The sequence below is a fragment of the Aethalodelphis obliquidens genome, unplaced genomic scaffold (assembly GCF_003676395.1).
Source record: "Aethalodelphis obliquidens isolate GAN/ISIS:26980383/991018 unplaced genomic scaffold, ASM367639v1 scaffold105, whole genome shotgun sequence".
Lineage (NCBI taxonomy): Eukaryota > Metazoa > Chordata > Mammalia > Artiodactyla > Delphinidae > Aethalodelphis > Aethalodelphis obliquidens.
The window spans coordinates 1,806,607-1,831,503 of NW_020838049.1; the positions used below are offsets into that span (position 1 = coordinate 1,806,607).

Here is a 24,897-nt window from a genome sequence, read left to right on the forward strand (position 1 = left end):
TTTCAGGGACAAGCACAATTTATTTCCACATTATATTTCATGAAACTTGAAAGTTTCAGTGTCACAAGCTAAACCACAGAAGCTGCCTGTCAATACACCACCCTAGACCCTTTCTCTCTAACCAGCGTGCTGGAATCTTCTGGATCATGCTGGCTTAAACTCTCTATTTGTATCCTATCATAGGTCATGAACTTCTATGAGAATCTGATAAGAAATCATTGGCTTTCTCCCAAGAAAAATGCACATAAACATAAGCACATAAATTCAGCATACAATTTTGAGGGCTTCAGAGACTCCCTGAAACACATTCATGGACCCTGGCTGAACCCCCTGGTCTAAACTGTTGCCTGCAGAGGGCAGCAGGGCAGCTGGAGCCCACATTGAGAACTGCATTCAGGAAAGTTGGGGACACTGTAGAACTTGATTAGTTTTCTGAAGGCACTTTTCTTTAGCATCATCATCTCTTCTGGAAACCTAGAAAAGATTCTGACCCGGCAGGAGCCGCCATTCTTCACAGAGCCATCTGTGGGCAGTGGCTTCTGATCGCCTACAGGCACGCTGTTGCAACTGAGGGAACGCACTGCCTTCTTATTCTGCACAGACAAATAATTGAACAGGAAGGAGGACAGCTTGTGCTTGGTGAGGTCTGGGGCCTCTTCTGAAAAGCAGTCATCAAGTGGGTCCAGCAGGGTTTCAAGGTGGCGGCTGCCTTCCCTGCTCACGGGACTGGCTCCCACATGTGGAGGCTGCTTGATGATCTTCCTGGCCTGGTCTGGGTCATCTCCTGCCCTGCTGACAGATGGAAAGGACGGTTCCTTGGCCAAGGCTCTGGGGCCCCTGGTTTGGGGGATGAGGTTCCCCCCCTGAGGGCTAGGCTGGGAAGTACAATGCTGACTCAGGATGAGAGTGGCAGCATCATGAATGAGATTCCAGTCTCTCAGGATGTCATCCCTGGTGGTGAACTGGGATGTCACAGTGAAACGGATAATCAACTTGTCCTGGATAGTGGCTGGGATGAGAAAGAGACGGCCAGCTTTAGCTATTTCCTTTAACACACTTTCTGTGAGGCAATTAGGACCCTGTTTGAAGGATAAAGAGAAGTAAAGTCTGTATCACATTCCCTGTAAGCATCTCCAGAAGCCCAGTATTTACATTTCCAAGAGGCTGAAAATTACCAAATAACACCCTTCACATGAGATGGAAGATGGCATTACCTTTAGACGAAAAACCACCAGGCCAAGGTGCCTCTTGGCAGGAATTTCAAAGAAAGGTTCGTTTCTGACCAGAGATTCAAAATACTTAGCCATTTCAGTACCCTGGAATTGTGAACATCGAGAGAACTGAGATTAATAACAGGCAAGAGATGACCGTGCGTAAACTTCCACACTGTTAAACGGGTTTAAACCAGTCACATCTTTGAACCAAAGAGACCTAAGTGGCTTCTGCCTGATTTTCTTCTCCATTTGATTTTGCTCATATTCCAAACTATAAAACCTCCAATGGCTCCCTATTTCTTGTCACATTAGCTCCACTTTGAGAACTCATGTCTCAGGGACCTCTTTCAATCCACTCCCAGAACCAGAAGGCTTGTGGGATCCTAGTTCCCCCACCAGGGATTGAACCCGGGCCCTCGGCAGTGAAAGCGTGGAGTCCTAACCACTGGACCACCAGGGAAGTCCCAGAAGACATGTGCTTTGCCATCAAGGATATGCCCTCATATCCCGGCTTCACATATTTTGGCTTACAGACAAGCCAAGAGGGCTAGCAGGGGCCACAGCCCAGCCCAGGTTCTGCATTCCCAGCCAGGTGCCTCTTACGGGCTACAAATGCTCAGAGGAAGAGATTTTTGTTTCTCCTGTACATAAAGGCACCATGTGAGCTGTCAGCAGCCCTGCCCCCATATCCTAAGTTGACATCTTCCCCTTGCCTCTCAGACCTTTTCACCTCAAATGCCCCTCATCCCCTTTTTTCTGACATTCCACAAAGAACATATTTTTACATATCATACCCATGTACACCATGGAGAAGGCTTTAAACCTGTTTAATGGGTACAGAGTTTCTGCTGGGGATGATGGGAAAAGTTCTGGAAATAGACAGCAGTGACAGTTGCACACATTGTGAGTGTACTTAATGCCACTGAACTGTATGCTTAAAAACGGTTCAAGTTGTAAATGTTACGTTATCTATATTTTACCACAATAAAAATGTTTTAAAGCTTTGTACCATATTAATCTTTCACTGAAGTTATAATTTTTTAATTTCCTCTTTTTTTTACTTAGTATTACTAACTAAACAAGGACAGGACTTGCCCTTTCTTTCATTTTTAAAAATTTCTCCAGGCATCCAGAAGGATCTCAAGAAAATATTTTCTAAGTAATGGCTATCACCTGGTTCTCATACTGGGTACTCTGTTTCAAGAGAAGTCATAGGATTCAGCTAACAAGTTGCTACAAACCCGATCCAGAACCACTTTCTCTCTCTACTGCATGGTCTGTTTAAAATGGTCTCCAATCCCTACCCTAAGCATTTTTCACTGTCAAGTCATAAGGCTCTCTCTGGGAAAGCAGACTGCTAAATGTTTTCTCACTGTTTTATACTTTTGCAGTTTACTTTCCAATTTTGTCATGATTCTCCCGTGTGCCTCCTTCCCTCCAGGCCCATTTCCATCCTGTCCTGCCAATTGTGAGATCTTTCTGTGTAAATGTTTCTCAAGTCTACATGAGTAAGACATCTCAGGTACAGATCCAGAATCAGGCTAGACAAAGACCATGAAACTGATACTTCTGAGCAAGGAAAGAGAGCCAGAAGTCATCTTTGTTCAACCTCTTCATTTTCTAGAAAGAGACAAAGGAAAGTGGCGTCCCCAAGGTAGCAGCGGCAGAATGCAGGTCTCTGGTCGCCAAGCACACCCCCTGCCATGCTCTGTTGTCTCCTGTAACACACGCTCTCGGCAACAAGAGAGAAGAGGGGCCAGAGGAGAGAGAAAAGAGCACAGGCAGCATCCCGCCACCAGAAACCACCTACCTTTATGGGAGATGAAAGCAGGGCTACAACCAGTGCCCTGTACCATCCTAGGGCAGAGGCGGGCAAACTGCAGCCCCCAGGCCAAATAGAGCCCCACCTCCTTCACACCCGTTTTTGTAAATAAAGTCCTTTGGAACACAGCCACGCCTATTTGTTAATGTACTGTGTATGGCGGCTTTTGTGCTACAATGACAGACTTGAATACTCACAACAGAGACCGTATGGCCTGCAAGGCCAAAAATATGTACTCTCTGTCTTTAAAGAAATAATTTACAAACCCCTTTTATTGTAGGTGATAGGAGATGATGGTGACGACAATGCTGAATTATTATCATTAGAAGAAGGAAAAATTGGAGAAGGGGGAGGAGAAAAGGAGAAGAAGAAGAGGAAAGGGGAAGGGGGAGGAAGAGGAAGTGGGAATAGGAAATATTTGAGTACTTAGTGGAATATTAGGTCTTGCACTAAGTAAGGGCTTTATGTGTATTATTTATCATCACCATAAACCTTTGAGAGAGGTATTATCATTTTCTCATTTTATAAATTAGGAAGGCAAACACGGAAAGTTTAAATAATTTGTCCAAGGTCACCAAACAGTAAAGGGTAGAACTAAAAAATCAAACCTGTATCCCATTCTCTAAAGCACTAATCTATAACAGGGAGATACACAACTTGGTTTTATATGACTTTCAAGAGCTCACATAATAGAAAATAGCCCAGAACTGTAAAGAAAGGAGGCCCTCCTCTCTTAAGCAGGGCAATTACCATCTCTGAGCCTCACCCATAAAATGGGGTTCATCAGGGTGACTGCCCCAAGCATTGTTGTAAGAACCTAATGAAACCCTATAAGTTATTTCTTTAAGACACTGTGCAAGTAAAAATAATTATGATCGCAGTCAAGCTGGAGAGATAAAATTAACTCACATCAAACAACTTCATTTTAGTTCCACCCTTTACTTTTGTGGGACATTGGTAGCTTTTAGAGCTCAGTTTTGTAGGTGTGCTTGAGTAGGTGGTCCTAGGAATGCCGAGCAAGCAGAGATGAGGGCAGATGGAATAGTCAGGGAAGCTCCTGGGAGAAGCGGAACTTAATCCACTAGCAACATTTGGAGAAGAGAGGGCAATGCAAGAGGGCAATGCACAGGTGAAGGTGCAGAGGCACACTGAGGATGCAGCTGGAACGGGTCAGTGAGAAGCCTGAGCTTAGAGGCTGATAACTGGGTCCTCGAAAGCCGGGCCCAGGAGTCTGGGCCTAGTGTAGGCGAAGGGGAGCCGATGGGAATTCAGGGCTTTGAGTTGGGAATTCAGGGCTTTGAGTTGGGAGAGGCAGCATGAGGGTAATTAGCCAGCACCTGCACGTTGAATATCCAGTCCTGAGTTGGAACCAGATGATAACCTGTAACCTCCAGCACCTCATCCCCCAGCTACCTACTTCCCGTCTTGAGTCTGAAGATAGAGAGAGAGCAAAAATGCCTAATGTCCCTGGGTGACAGCCACTCATTGATAAACATCCGGTTAACCAACACCTTGATGTTGATAACAAATGTGAAGTTACCAACAGTAAGCCAATCATACATACTGATTCAACCACTGCACTTGGCCTTGTGTTTGCTTAATGAGGACGGAATTCCCTAGAGGAAATGTGGCCAGGGAAAGACACGCAGAGGAACAAAGGACAACATCTTTGGAGTAACCCTCTTGTATTTGTCAATAACTTTGTCTTTCTCATAGGCACTCATAAAAATGAGAGAAAATTGCTGCTGACCAAAATTCTTAGTTAAGTTCCACCCCTTCCATGAAGCCTATGACAGAGGGACTGTGCCTGTCTCATTCACCTCTGGGTCTCTTTCCTAGCACAATAATTGTGTGGTTGAATTGAGTTGAAATAAATTGTACCAAATATGCCTTCAGTAAATACCTCTTGACATCATGCAGGGATGTTTGTTCCAGACTTGCAGGTCTACATGTCCAAGCCAGGCGAGCCCTGTTTCTGGCATAACCATAATAGTGACTAAAATTTTCAGACAGCCATGACAATCAGAGTAATTTTTTAAAAGATAGGCTCCTACCCTGGCCACAAGCTGCCCTTTGATTTACTTTCTATTTCCTTCTCTGCAAACTAGGCTCTCGGGCCATCCCTCCCCAGTGCTCGATGATAGCAGAAGGGATGGTGAGACAGTCAGGTGGGGGACAGACACCAGACAGCCCTCAGTGTCATGTTCGGCTCAGTGATCCTCTAGCTAGCAAACAGACGGCTGCCCTGAATCATCAAGTCCCGGGAGCTCACAAACAGGCCCAGGCACCTGAGGCATACATCGCACATCCCCCCGGGAAAGGTCTGCAGAGCAGAAACCAGCCTTCCTCCCCACTAGGCCACAAAGCGAGCCTGGGCTCCTCCCAAGGCCTGCCCACTACATACATGTCTGATGTGCGCTTGAAGATTCTTCACCCCGAAGGACCGGATCACAAACCAGAGTTTAATAGAGCGAAACCGCCTGCTCAGGGGGATCTGCCAGTGCTAGAACAAAGGAGCACAGTGCCATGGTTAGAGACAGGGACCCCTGCTCCTCCCACACACACTCCTGAGCTTTATCATCTGTTGTCTGCACAACCCTCCAGGGATGCACAGTGTCACCATGATGCCCGAGGCTGTTGCTAAGGAGAAGCCAAGGCAAGATACACAAAGGCTACCTCGTCATGTGACCAAACCCTTGTCCAAGAGCAGCACAGGTAGAAACCAAGTCCATGACCCTGGACCAAGGAGAAGACACTTTGCTTTAAATGCTGCTTTAAAAATTTCATCCCATAGAGTGTTCTGCCTATGTTTTCCTCTAAGAGTTTGATAGTGTCTGGCCTTACATTTAGGTCTTTAATCCATTTTGAGTTTATTTTTGTGTACGACATAAATCACAGCAAGATCCTTTTTGACCCACCTCCTAGAGAAATGGAAATAAAAACAAAAATAAACAAATGGGACCTAATGAAACTTCAAAGCTTTTGCACAGCAAAGGAAACCATAAACAAGATGAAAAGACAACCCTCAGAATGGGAGAAAATATTTGCAAATGAAGCAACTGACAAAGGATTAATCTCCAAAATTTACAAGCAGCTCATGCAGCTCAATAACAGAAAAACAAACAACCCAATCCAAAAATGGGCAGAAGACCTAAATAGACATTTCTCCAAAGAAGATATACAGATTGCCAACAAACACATGAAAGAATGCTCAACATCATTAATCATTAGAGAAATGCAAATCAAAACTACAATGAGATATTATCTCACACTGGTCAGAATGGCCATCATCAAAAAATCTAGAAACAATAAATGCTGGAGAGGGTGTGGAGAAAAGGGAACACTCTTGCACTGTTGGTGGGAATGTAAATTGATACAACCACTATGGAGAACAGTATGGAAGTTCCTTAAAAAGCTACAAATAGAACTACCATATGACCCAGCAATCCCATTACTGGGCATATACCCTGAGAAAACCATAATTCAAAAAGAGTCATTGCAGCTGTATTTACAATAGCCAGGAGATGGAAGCAACCTAAGTGTCCATCATCAGATGAATGGATAAAGAAGATGTGGCACATATATACAGTGGAATATTACTCAGCCATAAAAAGAAACGAAATTGAGCTATTTGTAATGAGGTGGATAGACCTAGAGTCTGTCATACAGAGTGAAGTAAGTCAGAAAGAGAAAGACAAATACCGTATGCTAACACATATATATGGAATTTAAGAAAAAAAATGTCATGAAGGACCTAGGGGTAAGACAGGAATAAAGACACAGACCTACTAGAGAATGGACTTGAGGACACGGGGAGTGGGAAGGGTAAGCTGTGACAAAGCGAGAGAGAGACATGGACATATATACACTACCAAACGTAAGGTAGATAGCTAGTGGGAACCAGCCGCATAGCACAGGGAGATCAGCTCAGTGCTTTGTGACCGCCTGAAGGGGTGGGATAGGGAGGGTGGGAGGGAGGGAGAGGGAAGAGGGAAGAGATATGGGAACATATGTATATGTATAACTGATTCACTTTGTTATAAAGCAGAAACCAACACACCATTGTAAAGCAATTATACTCCAATAAAGATGTAAAAAAAAAAATTTCATTCCAGGCTGAAATTCAAGATAGGGGCAATACGTTTTTTCTCTAAAAGAACCTAATCTACCTTGAATAGCAGAAAATAGAGTTTGATTTCTCTTCCCCACAAAAATGTAAAGTATAGGGTTCAGGAGCTCAGATGCTGGAGCCTCACAGACCTGGGTTTCTCCTCCATCTCTACCTCTTACTTGAGCATTGCCGCCTCACTGGCTCCTCGTGAGACAAAGAATGAACAGCACCTCCAGGGATGTGGTGTGAGGAGAACCAGGGTGAAGAGTTTCACAGGAAGTTGTCAATAAGTCCTGGCTATTTAGATGATAAAAATGCGAGCCACAAATCACAATGGTGTTTCTGCCTAGAACCAAGATGATTATTATTTAATTTCTCTGTCCTGACCTTATTTTTCCTGTGACATTCTATGCCCTCAGGAGGACACCAGCCCTCAGACTGCAAATAAACATCTATACCTCGGCCTTTGTTAGACTAAAACTGACTCTCTGTTCCTGATGACCAAATTCAACAGAGCTTAAAGTTCAAGGTTTCGGGCACCAAAGGTCTGAAAATTTTCAAACCAATTCCAAATCGATTTCTCTGATCTGTAAACAGAGCAAAGGGTTTAGCACACATTTGCAATTATTCTGATGAGTAGTGTGATTTCTAATGACCTCTTCCTCAAATGTCAGAAAGCATCACCACAATTTCTGTTGACAAAAAATAAATATTTTTCCCATCGAATATTTATCTGTTCCTCCACAGGATTGCCTAATCCTCAAAACTGTGCACACCTTCATCCTTTGTCCCAGTTTCCTGACCCAGGCACAGTTTGGACATGACCCCTTGTCCAACATCAACATTGTTGATGGACAATGTTTCTCTATATCAAGCACTAAGCCTTGGATTTCCAAGCAAAAAACTCCAGGGCTGAGGACCAGCATGGGGACTTTCTTTTCCCTGTAACAGGGAGAGCGTCAACTCCACCCTTTGTTAGATGGACACTCCAGATGGAGACTAATGAATGGATAATAGTGGCCTCTGAAAACATTGTTTTCCAGATGGTTATGGCCAATTGACTACAATAATTCACAAGCCAATTAAATGAGAGGCAGAGATGATTTTAATTTTGATTTCTTTACAGTCTGACCATATCCCCAGCTGTTCCTCTTGTCAGTATTCCAAAACCAATCCATGCTGACCCAGCAGGGTGGTTCTAGCAGATATTTTTCTGCTGGAACAGGAAATTTGGACATGGCTCTTCATTAACTCAAGCCATTCCCAAGTCTCCTCTACATCCTTTCAAGGTTTTGCCGGTCTCACAGCCAAGAACAAGACAATTCCCCCTCCACTAGTTGGGGGGAGGTGAGGGAGCTTCCTGATGTCAGAAGAATCTAGCCCTGATTTTAGGTGGCTCCAGGGCCCAAGGGATGAAGTCCCTAAGTCTTCTCTCCCAGGATGCTGCTCTATTTCTGGCTCATCTCAAAATGACTGGGCTTTTTTTTTTTTTTTTTTTTTTTTGTGGTACGCGGGCCTCTCACTGTTGTGGCCTCTCCCGTTGTGGAGCACAGGCTCTGGACGCGCAGGCTCAGCGGCCATGGCTCACGGGCCCAGCCACTCCGCGGCATGTGGGATCTTCCCGGACTGGGGCATGAACCCGTGTCCCCTGCATCGGCAGGCGGACTCTCAACCACTGCGCCACCAGGGAAGCCCTGGCTGGGCTTTTATTTAAAGCTTCAGCCACCTGGGTGAAAAAGAGCTTGGAGCAAGGGGCAAAGTAGCAGTGAAGACCCCCAGGATCATAACAGACAGCAGCTTCAGTTTTCTAGGAGTTTCTTCGAGACTTAAAAATTAAATCCATAGGATTAGAGGTGAGGGAAGGAAAAGATAAAGTAGCACATTCTGGACCAGTGCTAAGAAAAGTATAATTTAATATTTCTAGAAGTGATCTGGAAGAGAGAGAGCACTGTAAAATCTCCAAACTGATGGGAATGAACCACAAAAAGATCCTAAGATACCGTTGCGGACAAAAAACAAAAACACAAAAAAGTAACATAAAATCCAAAATGGGCCAAGGGAAGAAAATGCTCTTAAGTTACGATGATCCAAGTTCACTTATAGAAAAATGGGCATTGGGCTCCCCTGGTGGTGCAGTGGTTAAGAATCTACCTGCCAATGCAGGGGACACGGGTTCAAGCCCTGCTCCGGGAAGATCCTACATGCCGCAGAGCAACTAAGCCCATGCACCACAACTACTGAGCCTGTGCTCTAGAGCTGGCGAGCCACAACTACTGACGTCCACGTGCCTAGAGACCGTGCTCCGTAACAAGAGAAGCCACCGCAACGAGAAGCCCACACACTGCAACAGAGTAGCCCCCGCTCGATGCAACTAGAGAAAGCCCGTGCACAGCAACAAAGACCCAATGCTGCCAAAAATAAATTAATTAATTTAATTAATTTTAAAAAAAGAAAAGAAAAATGGACATTGTTTCACACTCAGGGGAGAAACCTAGAATTACCCCTAAAGATATCTGGCCCTTGGGCTGCTGTGAAAATTTTTTTAATTCAAAAAGTGCTGAAAACCCATCAGACAGGGCAGTGGAGATCAAAGAACCATTATTCTTCTATTTTTATCAACCTTTGGAGGGTCCTCCCCAACCACTACAAGCTTACTGCCTGAAATTCCAATAAAAAAGCTTTAAAAACAAAAATCTAAAGGAAGTGTGAACTGGTCCGAGGGAGAATGACCAATATAATCAAGAGATGATGCAGTGATTATTTTAGGACTAAAAAAGGGCAAGAAACTTTAGCCCAAGGAGAGAAGACAGAACCATCTCTTCACAAAGAATGACTCCCAGATGGCAGACATGGCTCTCTGTGCTTCACTGTATTAATTCGTTTATTCCTCACAGCAAGCCTAACTAAGAAGCTAGTACTGTTATTATCACCCTCATTTTAGAGATGAGAAAACCTAAATAGCTTAAGCCAGTTGCCCAAGACCACACAAGTTAATAAATGGAGGAGCCAGAATTCAAACACAGTTCATCTGTGTTTTTAACCTCTTCGCTGGATAACAAATCTCTGCAGCTTAAAAGTAGAGCTTTTAGAAATATCACACCTACCATTTATTAAGCATGTACCACATTCCCAGTAAGAAGTGATCTACATGTATGTTCCCATTGCAGCCTCACAATACCCTGTGAAATCAGTGCCACCATGCCCATTTTGCAGATGAGAAAGTCAAGGCTGAGAGAGGTCCACTATGACTCCCAAAAGCCCACTGCTGGTATGGAATTCCAAATCAAGCTCGTCTCACTCTGCCTAGCCTTGACCATGTTATATGTAACTTATTAGTTTACATCCCTGTCTCCCCTACAATTAAAGGAAGGGCTCATCTTCAAACTGAGGAGTAAACCTGAAGAAGTTGTTTCCCCAAGAGATAGTACAGATTGAGAATGTGGGCAGGGTCTAGAGGTTGAGGTGCAGCTAGTGGGCAAGGCAGGAATGCTTGGAGGCATCTAGAACCTCGGGAAGGATAACTATTGCCCCATCCCCACCGTGGAGCCTCCCACAGTGCCTCGATGGGGACAAAAGGATGAAAACAGTTTAAGGAAGGAGCCTCTTTTCCTATCCATGGAAATTCTCCACCCTGCCCTGCTGTTAGGGAGTGAGCAGAGAAGATTATCCAGGACAGAGGCAGAAGGGAATTGGGAGAATTTTTAAATGCCACAAATACTCAGGAAACTCGCATCCTACCTCAAAGGTTGGTTTCATTCTCTAGGGTTTTTAAAGTTTTCTGGGTTTCATTCTATATGCTTAGGCACAGCTTGAAACCAAAGGTACACAGTGGCAATACTATGGGATGGGCTCATCGGGTGAGGGAAGGAGACCCTCATCAGACTCAGGCCGTTTCCGTCTCAAAGGGTGCCGTGCTGCCCGTTCCTGGCCACTCACCATGAAGTCGGTGGCCGCACCCGAGTCGGCATGCCTGAGGTAGACGGGGTTCACGCTGAAGGTCTGCTGCAGCTTGTACTTGTCCTTGACCCTGTGGGTTGCCAAATGGGCATTAGTAGCTGAGGATGGCTTCCCCACAGGCTGGGAGCTTGGCTGCCACACTCACCAGAACCCAGTACAGTCAAAGTGCACCATCATCCACTTGGAAGGATTAAAGGTGAAGGAATCGGCGTACTCGATGCCCTTCAGAAACCCCCGGAACTCAGGGCACAGGAAGGCAGTGCCTGCGTAGGCAGCATCGATGTGGAGCCACAGCCCCTCGTTGGCACCTGAGGAGGCAAACATCACCTACTGGGGGTGGCACTGGGGGTGGGAGTGGGTTGCCACCAGCCAGCTAAAAGGCATCTCTTCTCTGGCCCATCCAGTTGGGGGGCTGCAAGGGAAGGGCTGGGAAAGGATGCCCATGGCTGAATGAGACACGGAGGCATGTGGACATGGGGGGAGGGTGTCAGTGCAAGGAGTGGGGCTGAGTGAGGCACGGCCACCCCTGCAGGGAGAGCCTACAGGGCCTCACCCTGGCCTTTTCTCTCACCGACCAGAGGGTCGACACCCTCTTGGCCTCCACCCAGAGCTTTCTGGAACAGAAACCAACTTACCACTGGCCCAGAGAGCAATGTTAATGCATCTAATACAAATGTTAGAGAGGGGGTGTCTCTCTTTCCTAGTGGGTTTCTCACTTGAGGATTTTGAACAATCACATTTGGGTTTCTTTTCTGCCTTTATCTCCCCCTCACCCCGTGGCTTCCCCTACCTTACCTTTTCATTTTCATTTTCTCAGCCTAGACTAGAAAATATTCCACTATGACTCACTCACCCTGTGTTTCAGATATGTCCTGCTTTAAGCAGATTTCAACATACAAGTGAGAGACCTGAGGTCCTCCCACTGTTGCCTCTGAGGACAGGATGCAAGGGGGTCAGCTCTAACCCTTGGTCCCACCACTGGGAAAAGCAGTGACCTGGCTACCTGGAAGAAGATACTCATGACCTCTGGTGGCTCTTCCTACGCTCTGTGCATTGACCACGGAGGGACCAGAGAATTGCACTGAGCTGCTTCCAGGTTCTTGCTCTAGGGAACATTTTAAAACTCATTACTTGTCTTCCTAGCCAGACAGGGCAGACACTTACAGATGGGGCCCAGCTCTGACAGGCGGTCAAATGCACAGACCCCAGTGGTCCCCAGTGTGGCACAGACCTGGAGGAAAACAGAGGAAGTTAACATGGGAAGGTGGGCTCGTGTGACACATTTGGCCTTTAAAAAAAAGATTTCTTCACAGATATTATCAACCCCACCCATTCCACTAGAACAGGGTATGTTTCACACTGTATTTTACCATGACCCACAGTAAGAAATACATTTTGTATAGCAACCTAGGACATACACACATGTGTATTTGAAATAAAAGTTTTACCAAACAATGCATATTCTCAACACAGGAACGTACTCTCATATTTTCCGTCCTATTCCTTTTTTCTTCTTCTTCTTTTAATGTTGGTTCTGACCCACAAAATTTATTTCCTAGCACACTAACTCATAATTTGTAAGACACTGTATTTGAGGACCTTTCTGCTCTTGTTTGCAGCATGTTACTTACCTGAATTCTGACAAAACTCCTTCCTCACCTCCCAGCTCTATCATTCTAAGCTCAGAACATGGTCTGACTTACAAAGACAGGCACCAAGCCCTGCGCTCTGTCTTCCTCGATGGCTTTCTGAAGAACTTCCCCTCGGAGTGAGAAGTTGTCATCCACAGGCAGAAATTTCATCTTGACCAGAGAAATCAAACCAGCCTTTTCCACCGAGGAGTGGGCCTAGAATGACAATGGAAAGCTGTTAGCAGAGTCATCCTGGAATGAGCACTCCCAGAAACTGCTGAAACCAGACGAAGGGAAGCAAACACAGCATTTGACGTTTGTCTTCCTCCAGGCTTCCTTGGACAACCTCTGAGGCCTGGGCTGCCCTGAACCCAGCGGGCTCATGTCTACAGGGAAATCACTCAAGGACTAAGACTCCAGAAGCCAAGCCCTACCTGAAGGTTTGGCTTATGTTGGGCAACTCACCTGGTCGGAGGCATAGGCAACAAGCCGGGCGTTCAGGGAAGACTCATCCGCCCCAGGCTCAGACGCTTTTATTTCTAGGATTTTGTTCTTCCTTGCTGCCAGCAAGGCGATCAAGGTGGACTCACTGACTGTGCTCTGCAATGGAAGAAGGTTCCCAGTGGCAGCTTCTCCATGTAATCCCTTGGCAGCTGCCCCAGGTTTTGTAGGGGTGTGTGTGTGTGTGTGTGTGTGTGTGTGTGTGTGTGTGTGTGTGTGTTCAATAGCTATTCCTGAGGAAGTACACAGCTCCTGCCTAAGGAGTTGCCCTTCCCCCCAGCTCACATGCCTATTGTACATTCTACATTCACAACTTCCTATGCATTCCTGGGACACCTCCCTCTCCTGTAATTTTCAGGGAAGTAATGAAAGCAAATTTTCAATATCTTTATTAGGCCACAAAGAGCAAAAAGAGAATGTTCAGAGAATGCTAGATACAAGTCTGCTTGTAGATATGTTCGCTCCCCATGTTAAAAAAAAAAAAAAAAAGAACTTTCAATGTATTAGGTGTGGAAATGGAGTTTGTTTCCGCAGAGATATCCCAGAGAGAGAGGGTCCTGGCCTACTTGAGAGATAACTTTGGCCTCAGTTTTGCTGCCAATGGCTCTTGTGACCTTGAGCTAATATTGCCCCTCCAGAAGGCTCCTTTCCATTTATAAAATAGAGAGCATCCCTTTAGCTGCCTACCAGAGTGGGAGTATTGATTAACCAGAAAAGGGTTGGGTAGGATTTTGCTCTGGCCATGATTGTGGGAATCCTGGGGGCCACCTCAGCAACTTCACAGAAATCTTGATGGTTTCTCATCATTCATTTGCTCAGTCTTTGGTGTCTTTGCTTCTTGAAATCCTTAGGTGACCTACAGCTGATTGCTCCCCGCTGAAAAGCCTAGAGACCGTGTCACAGGAAATGCTATAGACCAGATCCCACAAGATAGTCAGTGGCTGAAAATTACTCCACAATAAGGAAGCCAGCAGAATAGTAATAATAATATAATAAGACCACCTTCCATCTGTACAGCTATTCACAGTTCACAAAACACTTTCTGCTATCGCATTTGCTCCTTATCAAACCTGCGACACTTGTGATTCCTGTCTACCTATGAGAATAGTGATGCTCAGAGAGGTTACAGAACTAAACCAAGTTCATGTGGCTGATGGATACAGGAGAAAGCATGGTTTGGATTTAGACAGGGTCAGGTTTGAATCCTCATTCTTCCACTTACCAGCTGTGTGACCTGGAGCAAGTTTTTAACCTCTCTGAGCTTCAGTGCTCTTATTTCAAAAATTGGGGATGACACTATTTACCTACAGGGTTCTCGAGATAATTAGATGAAAAGCAAGATCATGCCCAGCAGGCATTTAGCATGTTTTTCCAGATATAATATTTGAAGCTATAACTATCTGCTAACAACCCAGAAGGTCCACAACGTGCAGTAATTTGTCTTTCTTGTGAGGGTCAGATTTTAATCTTGGTAAAAGACTGGAGTGACAGAGGGAGTCACTTAGCTAGCAAATGGGCCCAGCAAACTTTCCAGTTCTCATCTCAGGGCAGCATGGCTATTTTTATTTAATAGAAGAAATCTTTGAATCCTCACATCCACCTTTTGAAGGAATGATTATTATTTCTCTATCTTATATACCATAAAATCAAGAAAATTACACATTACAGAATAATTCAAGAATCTGGGGGTTCTCAAAGGTCTCAGAACCAAACCCTCATGAATGGCGAGGGTTTATAGATGCAAAAGTACCTAGCAATGTGCACGGTCTACAGGAGGCACCCCTCAAGCTCCACTATGCTGCACTACTCTTGATAACAAAAGAAATATTTGAACAACTGTCATTTGACAGATACTCAAAAGACAGGATCATAAGATACATCAATCTATATTGTTAATTTCTCTCACTGCCAAAAATCTCCTGGACCTAAGAGGGAGGGAAAGAAGTCTCTACTTGCCTTCTCTTTTCTACTTACCATAAGGTGTAAAAGGGGACAAGAGAGGGGAGATGTCAGATTATAAACTAAGAAACTTGAATCAAGTAATACTAGAAATGTGATAATGTGTTGACTTTTTAATTTTTTTCAAAGAAAAACTAAAAGAAGAGTGGAGACAGTCATGGCCATGGTATAAAGGCAATGGAAGTCAAGATGGTAGTGGCAGCAAAGGTGGGAGTGGGGACTGTGGTGGAGCTGGTGGCGTCGGTGATGGTGGTGTCAGTCATGAGAGTTATGATGGTAATGGTGATGGTGCTGGCAGGGATGGTGGTGGTGTGAGTGACATGGGGGAAACTCCATGGAAAACATGAGAATCACCCGGGCAAGTTTGGCTTATCTTTCCCTACTTAGTCCCTATGCTAGGAGGAGCTTTGCCAATGGACGCACCTGCAAGACGCCTCCCCCCTGGCTGCCAGGGTGGTGGTGCAGGAAGTGCTCTGGAAGTCCCAGCATTTTTGCCAGCCAGTCCATGACATTCATCTCCAGTTCTGTGCACACAGGGCTGGAAGCCTGAAAGAGGGAAAGCAATGTCATCTGGAGTGCCCCAGGGCACCAAGATGTCCCCACCAGCCCCAGAAACACATCCGTCTCTGCCTTGACCCTCCCCAGGCCTGTCTTGTCCCTGGAGAAGGCGTCACTTTTAGATCCTGTGGCGCCTTCATCCTCTGCCAAACCAGAAAGGGGAAAGAATGTGGGGCTTTGGTTCATGCCATCCTCAATGAGGTGGATTCTCCTGTGACTCCAAGGCCTGATGGAAAAACAGTCCTAGAAATGATTGCTTCCACTTGGCCCCCAAAGTCCCTAAAATACCCAGCTGGAAAGCATTCTAAAGGCCAGGGGGAAGTTTTAAGACTAAGAAAGAAAGCACTTCCTCCCTGAAAAGATAGCAAGTCTCCCAGCTTCCAACCCACTCCACCCACCCACCCCTACACACACACACACACACACACATACGCGCGCGCGCGCACACACACACACACACACACACACACACATCCTATAACAGTTCAGGCTTAAAATAGAGAGCTGTTCTAGGAGGCTTGTGGCACAATTTAAAGCTGATTGGTGCTTAAGGGGTTATTAAGGGAAGCCTTAGGGCATATCCCTAACCCCTCAAAGACAAGAGCAAGGGGAAGGTTGTACCCACAGGCACCAAAGTGTTTAGAGAGTGTAACAAATTGTGGCAATAACCAGATCTTGGTCCAAATCTCATCTCTGTCTCATGAACTATGTGGTCTTGGAGAGATAAATTACTTAAGCCTTCATTTCTTAATTCGCCCCTACAAAATGGGGCCACTACTCATAATTTCACAGGGTTGAAGAATAAGATGAGATCGTTTTTATAAAGCTTAAGCTCAAGTAATGTAGCCATTGTTAATATTTAACTTGAAACCCTGTTCAGAGATCTGGACAAAATATGTCTGCCCCAGGATTTCACTTCCTGCCATGTCCCCTTTTCCACTGGTTATAGCTGCAGCCATGGTTACTCACCCAGGTAAATCCCAAGCAGTTGATGGCATCAGCCAGCATGTCTCCCAGCAGTGATGGCCAAGAGGTGAGAGCTGGGTAGTAGGCGTGCATGTGGGGGCTTTGCCAGTGTACCACCTGGAAGCAGAGCATGTACACGGGTGGCACCAGGGGCAGCTACCGGAGGCTTTCCTCTTCAAGAGACCCTCCCTGGCAAGGGGCAGCACCCACTCTAGAGACTGGCTGACACTTTTAAGACAACCAACAAGTGGCACAAATCCCTAAAAGTAAGGCATAATCACAGTGTTCTTGCCACCCACGTTTCCCACATTCTGAGCTAGTTCATCAGTGGAGCTTTGCACACACGCAGAGACCAGAAGGGAATATGCAAGATGAAAATTGCTATGGGAATTAGAGTTGTGGATTCTGGGTAGTGTTTGCATTAGTCTCCAAAGCTTACCCCCCGCACTGCTCCTACCCAGTAATAAGAGGAAGGGGAGACTGTGAGCTCTGGAAGAGCAGGTTGCTTGTCTCATCCAGTCTCTTGCAAAAAGTATCCAGAGTTCTTTGGGCATGCACTCTTGCAGAGGGACAGTGCGCCTGGGTTCAAAGCTGTCCTTAGCTTCCCAGTGGGGATGGGGAGAGGAGACTAGAAGACAGAAGTACCAGCCCAAGGGCATGGGAAACTGCCTCCAGGTTAACCCTTGAGCCCACAGTTAGATTAACCGGACGAAAGGAGGGGCCCGTGGACAGGAAGGGCCTCCTACGACTGCTCTCAGAAACATTTTCGGTGGCTCATTGGCCTCACTGATTATCTAATCTGGCTTCATCTCACTGTTCTACAATCATACCCTGTTCGTATCTGCATTCATGTCTTTGAGCAATGCTGTGTCCCCTGACAGGAAGGCACTTCTCATACAGATGGGACCTTCCAAAATCTGCTAACTCTTAGAAAGCCACTAAATATTCATTTCCTCCATGAACCCTTCCCCAGGTCCCCATCTGCCTTTGATCCCTTCCCCCGAGCCCATGGAATGTTCTCATTCGAGATGTTTCACGCTACTGAGAACTCATGAGATAACATTTTAGTGTATTATCGAGTTATTTCATGTACACAAATCCCTTTAACCGTTTAAGAGCAAGGACGGTGTCCTGGACAGTGTGTATGGTAGAAGGAGCATAAGATTTAAGCCCAAGGACACAGGTTCCAGTCCTACCCCTGCAGTAACCAGCTGTGTGACCCCGTAAACTTATTGTGAAGCTAATGAACTTAAGCATCAAGGTCCCATGTTTGCATGTGTCTCTTTCAAGATCCATTCTTAATTTTTTTTCTTAAGGGGGCGGGTCCCAAATTTTTCATCCAATCCCCACCTCATAAAACCAGGATCCTCCCCTGTACCTCTCTCAACCTCAGTTTCTCATCATAAAATAAATCCTGTCTCCTGGGGTTGTTGTGTGGATCAGCCTGGGAGGAAATTTGTAAAATGTAAAGCACTAATGTTAACGGTAAGCTAATCACGTGGTGATGGACATATCACATATCCTGACTTGACTCTTAGATAATCAGACCTCGTCCTCCAACCTTCACCAGGCAGACGGCCTCATAGGTAATGACAATATCTTCCACTTTCTATGCTTTATCTTGTTTAATTCTCACAGCACTCCTATTAGGTAGGTTCTAACGTTATCCCTGTTTTACAGATAACAGTTGGGGCTGGTGGAGAGAGACAGCATCCCCATGATCACATATACCTCATAGGGACAGATGTCAGAAACCCAGGGCTGCCTGACTCTGCAGCCCAGCACCTAAGCAGGGTGGCACCCTGCCTTCTCCCCTTGTTCTACTCTCCCTCCCTCATTAAGAGTAGGTGGGGTTTCTCTAACCAGGGTTGGAATTAAAGCAAAAAGACAGTTTTTCTTCTCCTTGTGTCTAGGAGGTGGCATGGAGGGGAAAATTAATCCAGTTTTAAAGGAGGCGCTGACCCTAATGAGAAAGCAAAGGGCCAACGGCTTTCAGGCCAACTCTCAGAGGCTGTTGCAGCCTGAGAGATGAGATGAAAGATTGGGTCTTCATTACTGATGTGATTAGTGACAGTATTTTGGAAACCCCAGAGAAGGACTTCCACCTCCTGGTCCTATCAAGAGGCAATTGTCTGTTCTAATAAGATACATAAGATAAGATAAGCCAGAGGAATGCTTATCAAAACAGACAGACCTCCTGGTCCAGAAATGAGCCTCTTTAACTGCACCCCCAGCAACTGCTGGAATTTCTTTCAGTCAAATGAATCAGCTCATTTCCATCTCTTCTGACAGCTGCTTTCAGTCTCACTACCAAATTACAGTTGGCCCCTCCACAGATTACATTTTACAGAATGAAATCCATGAGATAATCTTATTGCGGAGCTAGCCTCCCTGGTAGAGTTTTACTGATACCGAAATTTTCAAAATATGCTTACAAAATAGGCTGAATGGTCAGAGAGATGAGTATTTGGCTTTGTACAAACTTGCCATCACTTTCTGTCTGTGTTTGAAAGAAAACAGAAATATCCCCCCCACCCCCGCCTCCAGGTGTATTTCTGTCACATCTAAGTCCAAAGCTCTTTGGGGATGAAGGGAGCAAATATCAAGTCATCCTGGGGAAGAGCTGCTGGACACACGTGGTTCATGACACCAGTGCCCCAAGCAGGGAGACCTGTGACTCTGGGAAGACAACTAACTTCTCTGAGCCTCAGTTTCTTCATAAAACATGGATCGTAAGGTCATTTGGGGATAAAACAAGCCAGTCTACCATGTGGCTAGTACAGTGCCTGGCACGTGGTGTGGAGCACAATAAAAGGCAGCCCTTCCATGAGAGGAGGATGGTGCACTTTCAGCAGGAGCGCCTGGCCCAGCTCCTGGTGGTCGGGGACATTGTCACAGCACACGGCAGCTTCAGCACAAGCCCCAGGCTTCAGCCAGCCTCTGTCTGTTCCCTGGCCCCACTAGCACTGTCACCAGGCTATGCCCCTTGTCACTGAGAGTATAGATGATTCAGGGAAAGCTCCTTCCTACTCCTGAAAAGCAGTTCAATCAGGAGACCTCCCTTGGTTAGGAAGGACGGGGTTCCCACTTCATGGAGGAGAAAGGAGGGGGCTGACCAGGACTCACTCAGCTTCCCGGCCCACCCAACCTGACAACCGGGGTACCCTCGGAGAGGTGTGCTTTGGCTTCCCCCCTTCCTTTTGGCACGTCTCAGGATTCTGTAGGAGAGTTCCCTGGCTCTGCCAACGGGGGCTTCAGGGACCATCTCCCACCTCCTCTCTCCATCTTGCTTCCCACATTCGTCCTTCCCCCTCGGGCCCAATCTTCACTACTCACCTCATCCCATCCGACTTCCACCCTTCTGTCAGACAGGCCCTGGGATGCAGTCCTTACTCCGTCTTGCTCCCTACCCAACTCTACAGGTCAGCCCTGGCACCAGAAACCTAACTTCAGTCAAAGTCCTGGCCCTTCATATGCCCAGAAGACAGTCTGGGATGTCGGTGGCCAAGGGGCTGAGGGCTTATCTTAGGGTTACCCAAGGCTTTCCAGGCCCATCGACCCCCCCCCACCTACACCCCGACATCCAGAATCACCCTGTGGTGACTGCGTCTCACCCCGGGCATGATGATTCGCTCAATGTCCCCAAAGATGCTGTCCCAGCTGTCGGGCTCCTCAGGCGCACTCTCGGGCAGCTGGGCCCGCAGGTAGCCAGGCCTCACATCCGGAGTCACCCGCCGCTCCTGCACGCTGCTCAGGTACTGGCAGATGTAATCCACCATCTCCTTTCCTACAAGGGAGGCAGAGAAGCCAGGCTCATGTCCCCTGACTGGGCCTGGCCAATGTGTGCCCATCGCCCTAGCATCGGGATCAGGAGACTGGGTGAAGAAGGAGAAGGATTCATGGGCTGAATGGTGGAGGGTCTGACCCCCAGCAGACAGCTTGTCTTCAATTAAAAAATTTAAAAGTGTGCAAAGGAGTGAATGAATGATGGAGGCAGTGTGTGACTCTATATAAATGAATAAGAGGGAAAATCTCCAAGGCATCAAGCTCTAACAACAAAGTAAAGGATGTCTTTTCCCTCCCCTTCCCTTTGCCATATGAATCTTGATCAGCTCTCCCACCTTTCTTTTCTTCTCAAAAAACAGAGGGTCTATGCATTCATCACCTTACAGATTCAGTAGAAACGCTGCGGCTCTTTCTATCCAGAAACTGCACACACGCACACACACCCCCTATACTCCTTGTTGGCACAGATGGCAAGCTCCCACACTAGGTTCTGATAAAAGGTAAAAAATGTATTTGTTCACCGTTCCCATTGGACCAGTAATTCCCCACATTTTTGGACCCATGAACTTCTTTGAGAATCTGATTAAAACGGTAGACTTGTATACACACAATTTTGTGTGTAATTTCTGAGGTTCATGGACTCCCCAAAGCACAACCACAGGTCCAGACTAAGAACCCTGCACTAGCCTGAAATCTTGGGGAAATGCAGGGCCATGTCTTAACCAATTTATCTCCCTCGCTCTGCCTCCACCAATACCTCAGTACCTAGACAGTTTTCAGATGCTCAACAAATTTTATCAAATGAATGAATAAAAGAATAAGGAAGAAAGACAGCCAAGTCGAATACTTGAAGCCACTGCAAATTGTCTATTCTTTCTTCCCTTTCATTTCTCCAGGAAAGGGTCTCTGTCTTCAGAGCCTCTGTCTCTTCATCTCTGTCTCTTTTTCTCTCTCTCTCATTGCTTCTCTTCCTCTCTGTGTCTGTGTCTGTGTGTTCATCTCCCCCTCTGTGTCTCTCTCAATATCTATCATTCCTCCTTAGTACTCACTAGCCTCCTTTTCCCCCTGCAAAAGAGCGAAAGAGACAAGGAAAGGGAAGCCGATGTCTTCCCAACTGCATCAGCTCGTGCAAAATTCTTATAAGCAGGACCAGTCCCAGACAAAACTGTGAAAACTTCCAGCACTCTTCTCTCTTCTTTGTGCTCTCCTCCAACTCTCCAACGGCCCGATGCCTTTCATAACTGCAGCAGCATCCTTCCAGAGCTCTGAGAGCCCTGGACCTAGCCCTCCACTTACCCAGGGACCACATGGAATGTTTTTGTGTTCCACTCACAGGATAAACATCCACAGCCGATAAAACCAGCTCTCGGCTGAGTGCCTTTGGAAAGCAATGGAATAAGCTAATGTCCACTGAAGTGTAAAGACTGATAGTCATTCAGCCTGGATGGGAGGGGAGTTTGGGGGAGAATGGATGCATGTATATGTATGGCTGAGTCACTTTGCTGTGCACCTGAAACTATCATAACATTGTTAGCCGGCTATACTCCAATATAAAATAAAAAGGTTTTTTTTTTTTTAAAAAAAGACTGATAGCCACTTAGTGAGTTATGTCTGGGTAGATGAAAGAGAGGAAAAGTTGGATTTTAACATGGGACCACGCCTTACAGCAAAGAAATTTTAGGCAAAATAACCTACTAGAGGGGATGAGGATATAAAACTTTATGGAGAGAGAAATTATAAGCAACTACTTACTTTCCCTCTTAGGACAGCCGTCCCTGAAGACAAGATAACCATTTGGTTTTGCTCATCACACAAGGCTTGAGACAGAGTAGGTGCTCTTTAAATATTTATGGAATGAATGACTAAATGAAAGAACTCTACAGACAGATTCACACATAAAGAAATGAAGAGGAAGGAAGATGAGATTTTGCATGACTGCAGAAGACTTAGGGAAATCCTTTTCTACTTCAAAACATGAATAATCCCCCTGCACCCATTTAGTATTTCAGAAACCCAAATCCTCTATTCCGTGGGAAAGAAGAAAGGAAAAGGCTGGCACAGTAGTGTGGACGCATACGAGAGTTGGTGTATGAGGGGGAGGATGAAAGAGAGGTTGAGAAAAGTTTTAAACTCTGATCCCACATTCCCTTCTCAGGAAAAATTTTGTGGAAGCCAACTCTCAGAAGGCAATTCTAACACTCCAGTCAAAAGATACCCCAAAGGGCTTCCCTGGTGGCGCAGTGGTTGAGAGTCCGCCTGCCGATGCAGGGGACACGGGTTTGTGCCCCGGTCCGGGAGGATCCCACATGCCACGGAGCGGCTAGGCCCGTGAGCCATGGCCGCTGAGCCTGCGCGTCCGGAGCCTGTGCTCCGCAACGGGAGAGACCACAACAGTGAGAGGCCCGCGTACCGCAAAAAAAAAAAGATACCCCAAAATCTAAGCAGCAGTTCCTACAAGAGTGGCAGCAGGGAAGAGGGCCAGGGATGCCCGTGCTCACCTCTCCTTCTGTACTCCTCAGGCTCCAACATCTCCCTGGGGCTTAGCTCCTTCTCACCAAGAACACGGAGGAGGTGGAGGGTGTGCTCCTGGGCAGCCCATGTGCGCCCTTTATTTAAAGGGTTCTCCTCTCTTCCACCTTAGCTCCGCCCTTCAGTGGCCCTTCCTCTAGGTTTAATTAATTCCACCCCTCCTCCCCCCAGTCCTTGCTGGGAACAGTGACCACAACTTTAGCTGGTCCAGAGATCTAGGATAAAAGGCACCTCTAAATTAAACAGTGCACTTAGCAGGCAGCCTCCAGGTGGATATGGTAAAGAGCCCTCATTTCTTTCTGGTCCCAGATTCATACAAGAGGTCCCGAGCCTCACACAAAGCTCCCAGCTCAGTAGCCCAGAACAAAGGCAAGGGTGTGCAGAATAAGTAGCAAAGATTATTATCATTCCTGCCACTGCGTCCCTGTCCATGGCAGGGAGGGAGAAACAGGCACTTACAGCGATGCTGCTTTTCTGGCCACGCTGTGCTCAGGAACAGACAGACGTTATCATCTAACACGATGGATTTTTGTTGTTGTTGTTACTACATAATACTTATTGCTGTAGAGAGATGAGAAAACGCAGATAAGCAAAAACCAAAAAAACAAAAATTGAAACATCACCCAGATTTAACACGGTTAGGACTTAAAAGGCTGTGTATGCATGTGCTTGTAAAGGGATGTGCAGAAACTACTGTGGGGAGGGGAAACACTACTCTCGGAGCTTTATTTCTGAGTAAAAAGTGAGTGAATGCTTTCAGGTTGCCAAAGAGAACAGACTATTTGGTTTGTTTCCAATCTTCATCTTCCTTGTCCTCGGGGTGGAGTTTGGTGGTTACTCCTTCCAAGACATTGCCCCTCCTTCTCCTACTGCCAGGTCTCTGGCTGTTTGTCTCCTCCATCTGGCCCTTAAATGTGGGCATGCTTCAGGGGATTGCCCTCCTCTCATCTTTCTTCCTCGGTGGCCATATCCATTTCTATGACTTTAAATGCTACCAGGTGATATTCTTATAAGTATAAACCCTGTGTCAAATTTATACCATGAGGCCCTGCCAGCCTTCTGAGCTCCAAAATCTTACATCCAACTGCCTACCTGACAAATAAGCTTGCATGGCTCTTAGGCACCTCAAACTTAACATGTTACAAAACCGAATTTTAGTCTTTCTCCAAAAATCTGCTTCCCGTTCAGTCTTCCCCATCTCAGTTTATTGTATCTCCATCCATCCAACCGTACAACAGAATATTATTCCATAATAAAAGGGAATGAAGTACTGACACAAGGTACAACATGGATAAACCTTGAAAACACTACGCTAAGTGAAAGAAGCCAGTCACAAAGGGCCACATATTATAGAATTCCATTTATATGAAATGCCCAGAATAGACAAATTTGTAGAGACAGAAGGTAGATTACTAGCTACCAGAGTTTGACAGCTAAGGGGAACAGGGTTTGGGTTTTTTTTTGTTTTTTGTATGGGAGGAGGGGATGGTAGTGATTAAAATGTTTTAAAATTATTGTGATGGTTACCAACTATGAATATACTAAATGCATTGAATTGGACACTTTAAATGGTGGGATTTACTATGACAAAGGAGACAAGAATATACAAGGGAGAAAAGACAGCCTCTCCAATAACTGATCCTGGGAAAACTGGACAGCTACATGTAAAAGAATGAACTTAGAACATTCTCTTACACCATATATGAAAATAAACTCAGAATGCATTAAAGACCTACAAGACCAGAGACCATAAAACTCACAGAAGAAAACATAGGCAGGACACTCTCTGACATGAATTTTAGTCATATTTTTTTTGATCTGTCTCCTAAAGCAAAGGAAATAAAAGGAAAAATAAACAAATGG

At 45.9% G+C, this 24,897-nt stretch overlaps 1 protein-coding gene across 4 annotated transcripts; it reads right to left on the reverse strand.

The window, feature by feature from the left end:
- Window positions 1–23,081, reverse strand: HDC (histidine decarboxylase). 4 transcript variants are annotated; one of them, XM_027096651.1, is made up of 13 exons: window positions 23,004–23,081; window positions 22,258–22,264; window positions 20,334–20,501; window positions 16,723–16,836; window positions 15,619–15,741; window positions 13,201–13,335; window positions 12,808–12,951; window positions 12,269–12,335; window positions 11,250–11,412; window positions 11,084–11,174; window positions 5,441–5,539; window positions 1,215–1,316; window positions 1–1,079 (listed from the first exon to the last, which is right to left on the reverse strand). In XM_027096651.1, exons 3-13 carry the CDS (start codon window positions 20,496–20,498, stop codon window positions 336–338), a joined length of 1,947 nt encoding a protein of 648 aa, XP_026952452.1. In that variant the 5' UTR covers window positions 20,499–20,501; window positions 22,258–22,264; window positions 23,004–23,081; the 3' UTR covers window positions 1–335. The 4 variants fall into 4 exon arrangements, with proteins under 4 accessions (XP_026952452.1, XP_026952455.1, XP_026952451.1 ...); XM_027096654.1 differs by lacking the exon at window positions 5,441–5,539 and having other exon boundaries at window positions 23,004–23,075; XM_027096650.1 differs by lacking the exon at window positions 22,258–22,264 and having other exon boundaries at window positions 20,334–20,506; window positions 23,004–23,043.
- Between the last annotated feature and the right edge of the window lie 1,816 nt (window positions 23,082–24,897).

Excerpts from the sequence above, each read along its gene's own strand:
- HDC (XM_027096650.1), bottom strand. The coding sequence starts at position 23,034 with ATGTTGGAGCCTGAGGAGTACAGAAGGAGAG. Across the intron at positions 11,175-11,249 it reads TTTGACTGTACTGGGTTCTG|GGTCAAGGACAAGTACAAGC; the intron begins GTGAGTGTGGCA and ends GGCAACCCACAG. Across the intron at positions 1,317-5,440 it reads TTCAAGCGCACATCAGACAT|GGTACTGAAATGGCTAAGTA; the intron begins GTATGTAGTGGG and ends TCACAATTCCAG.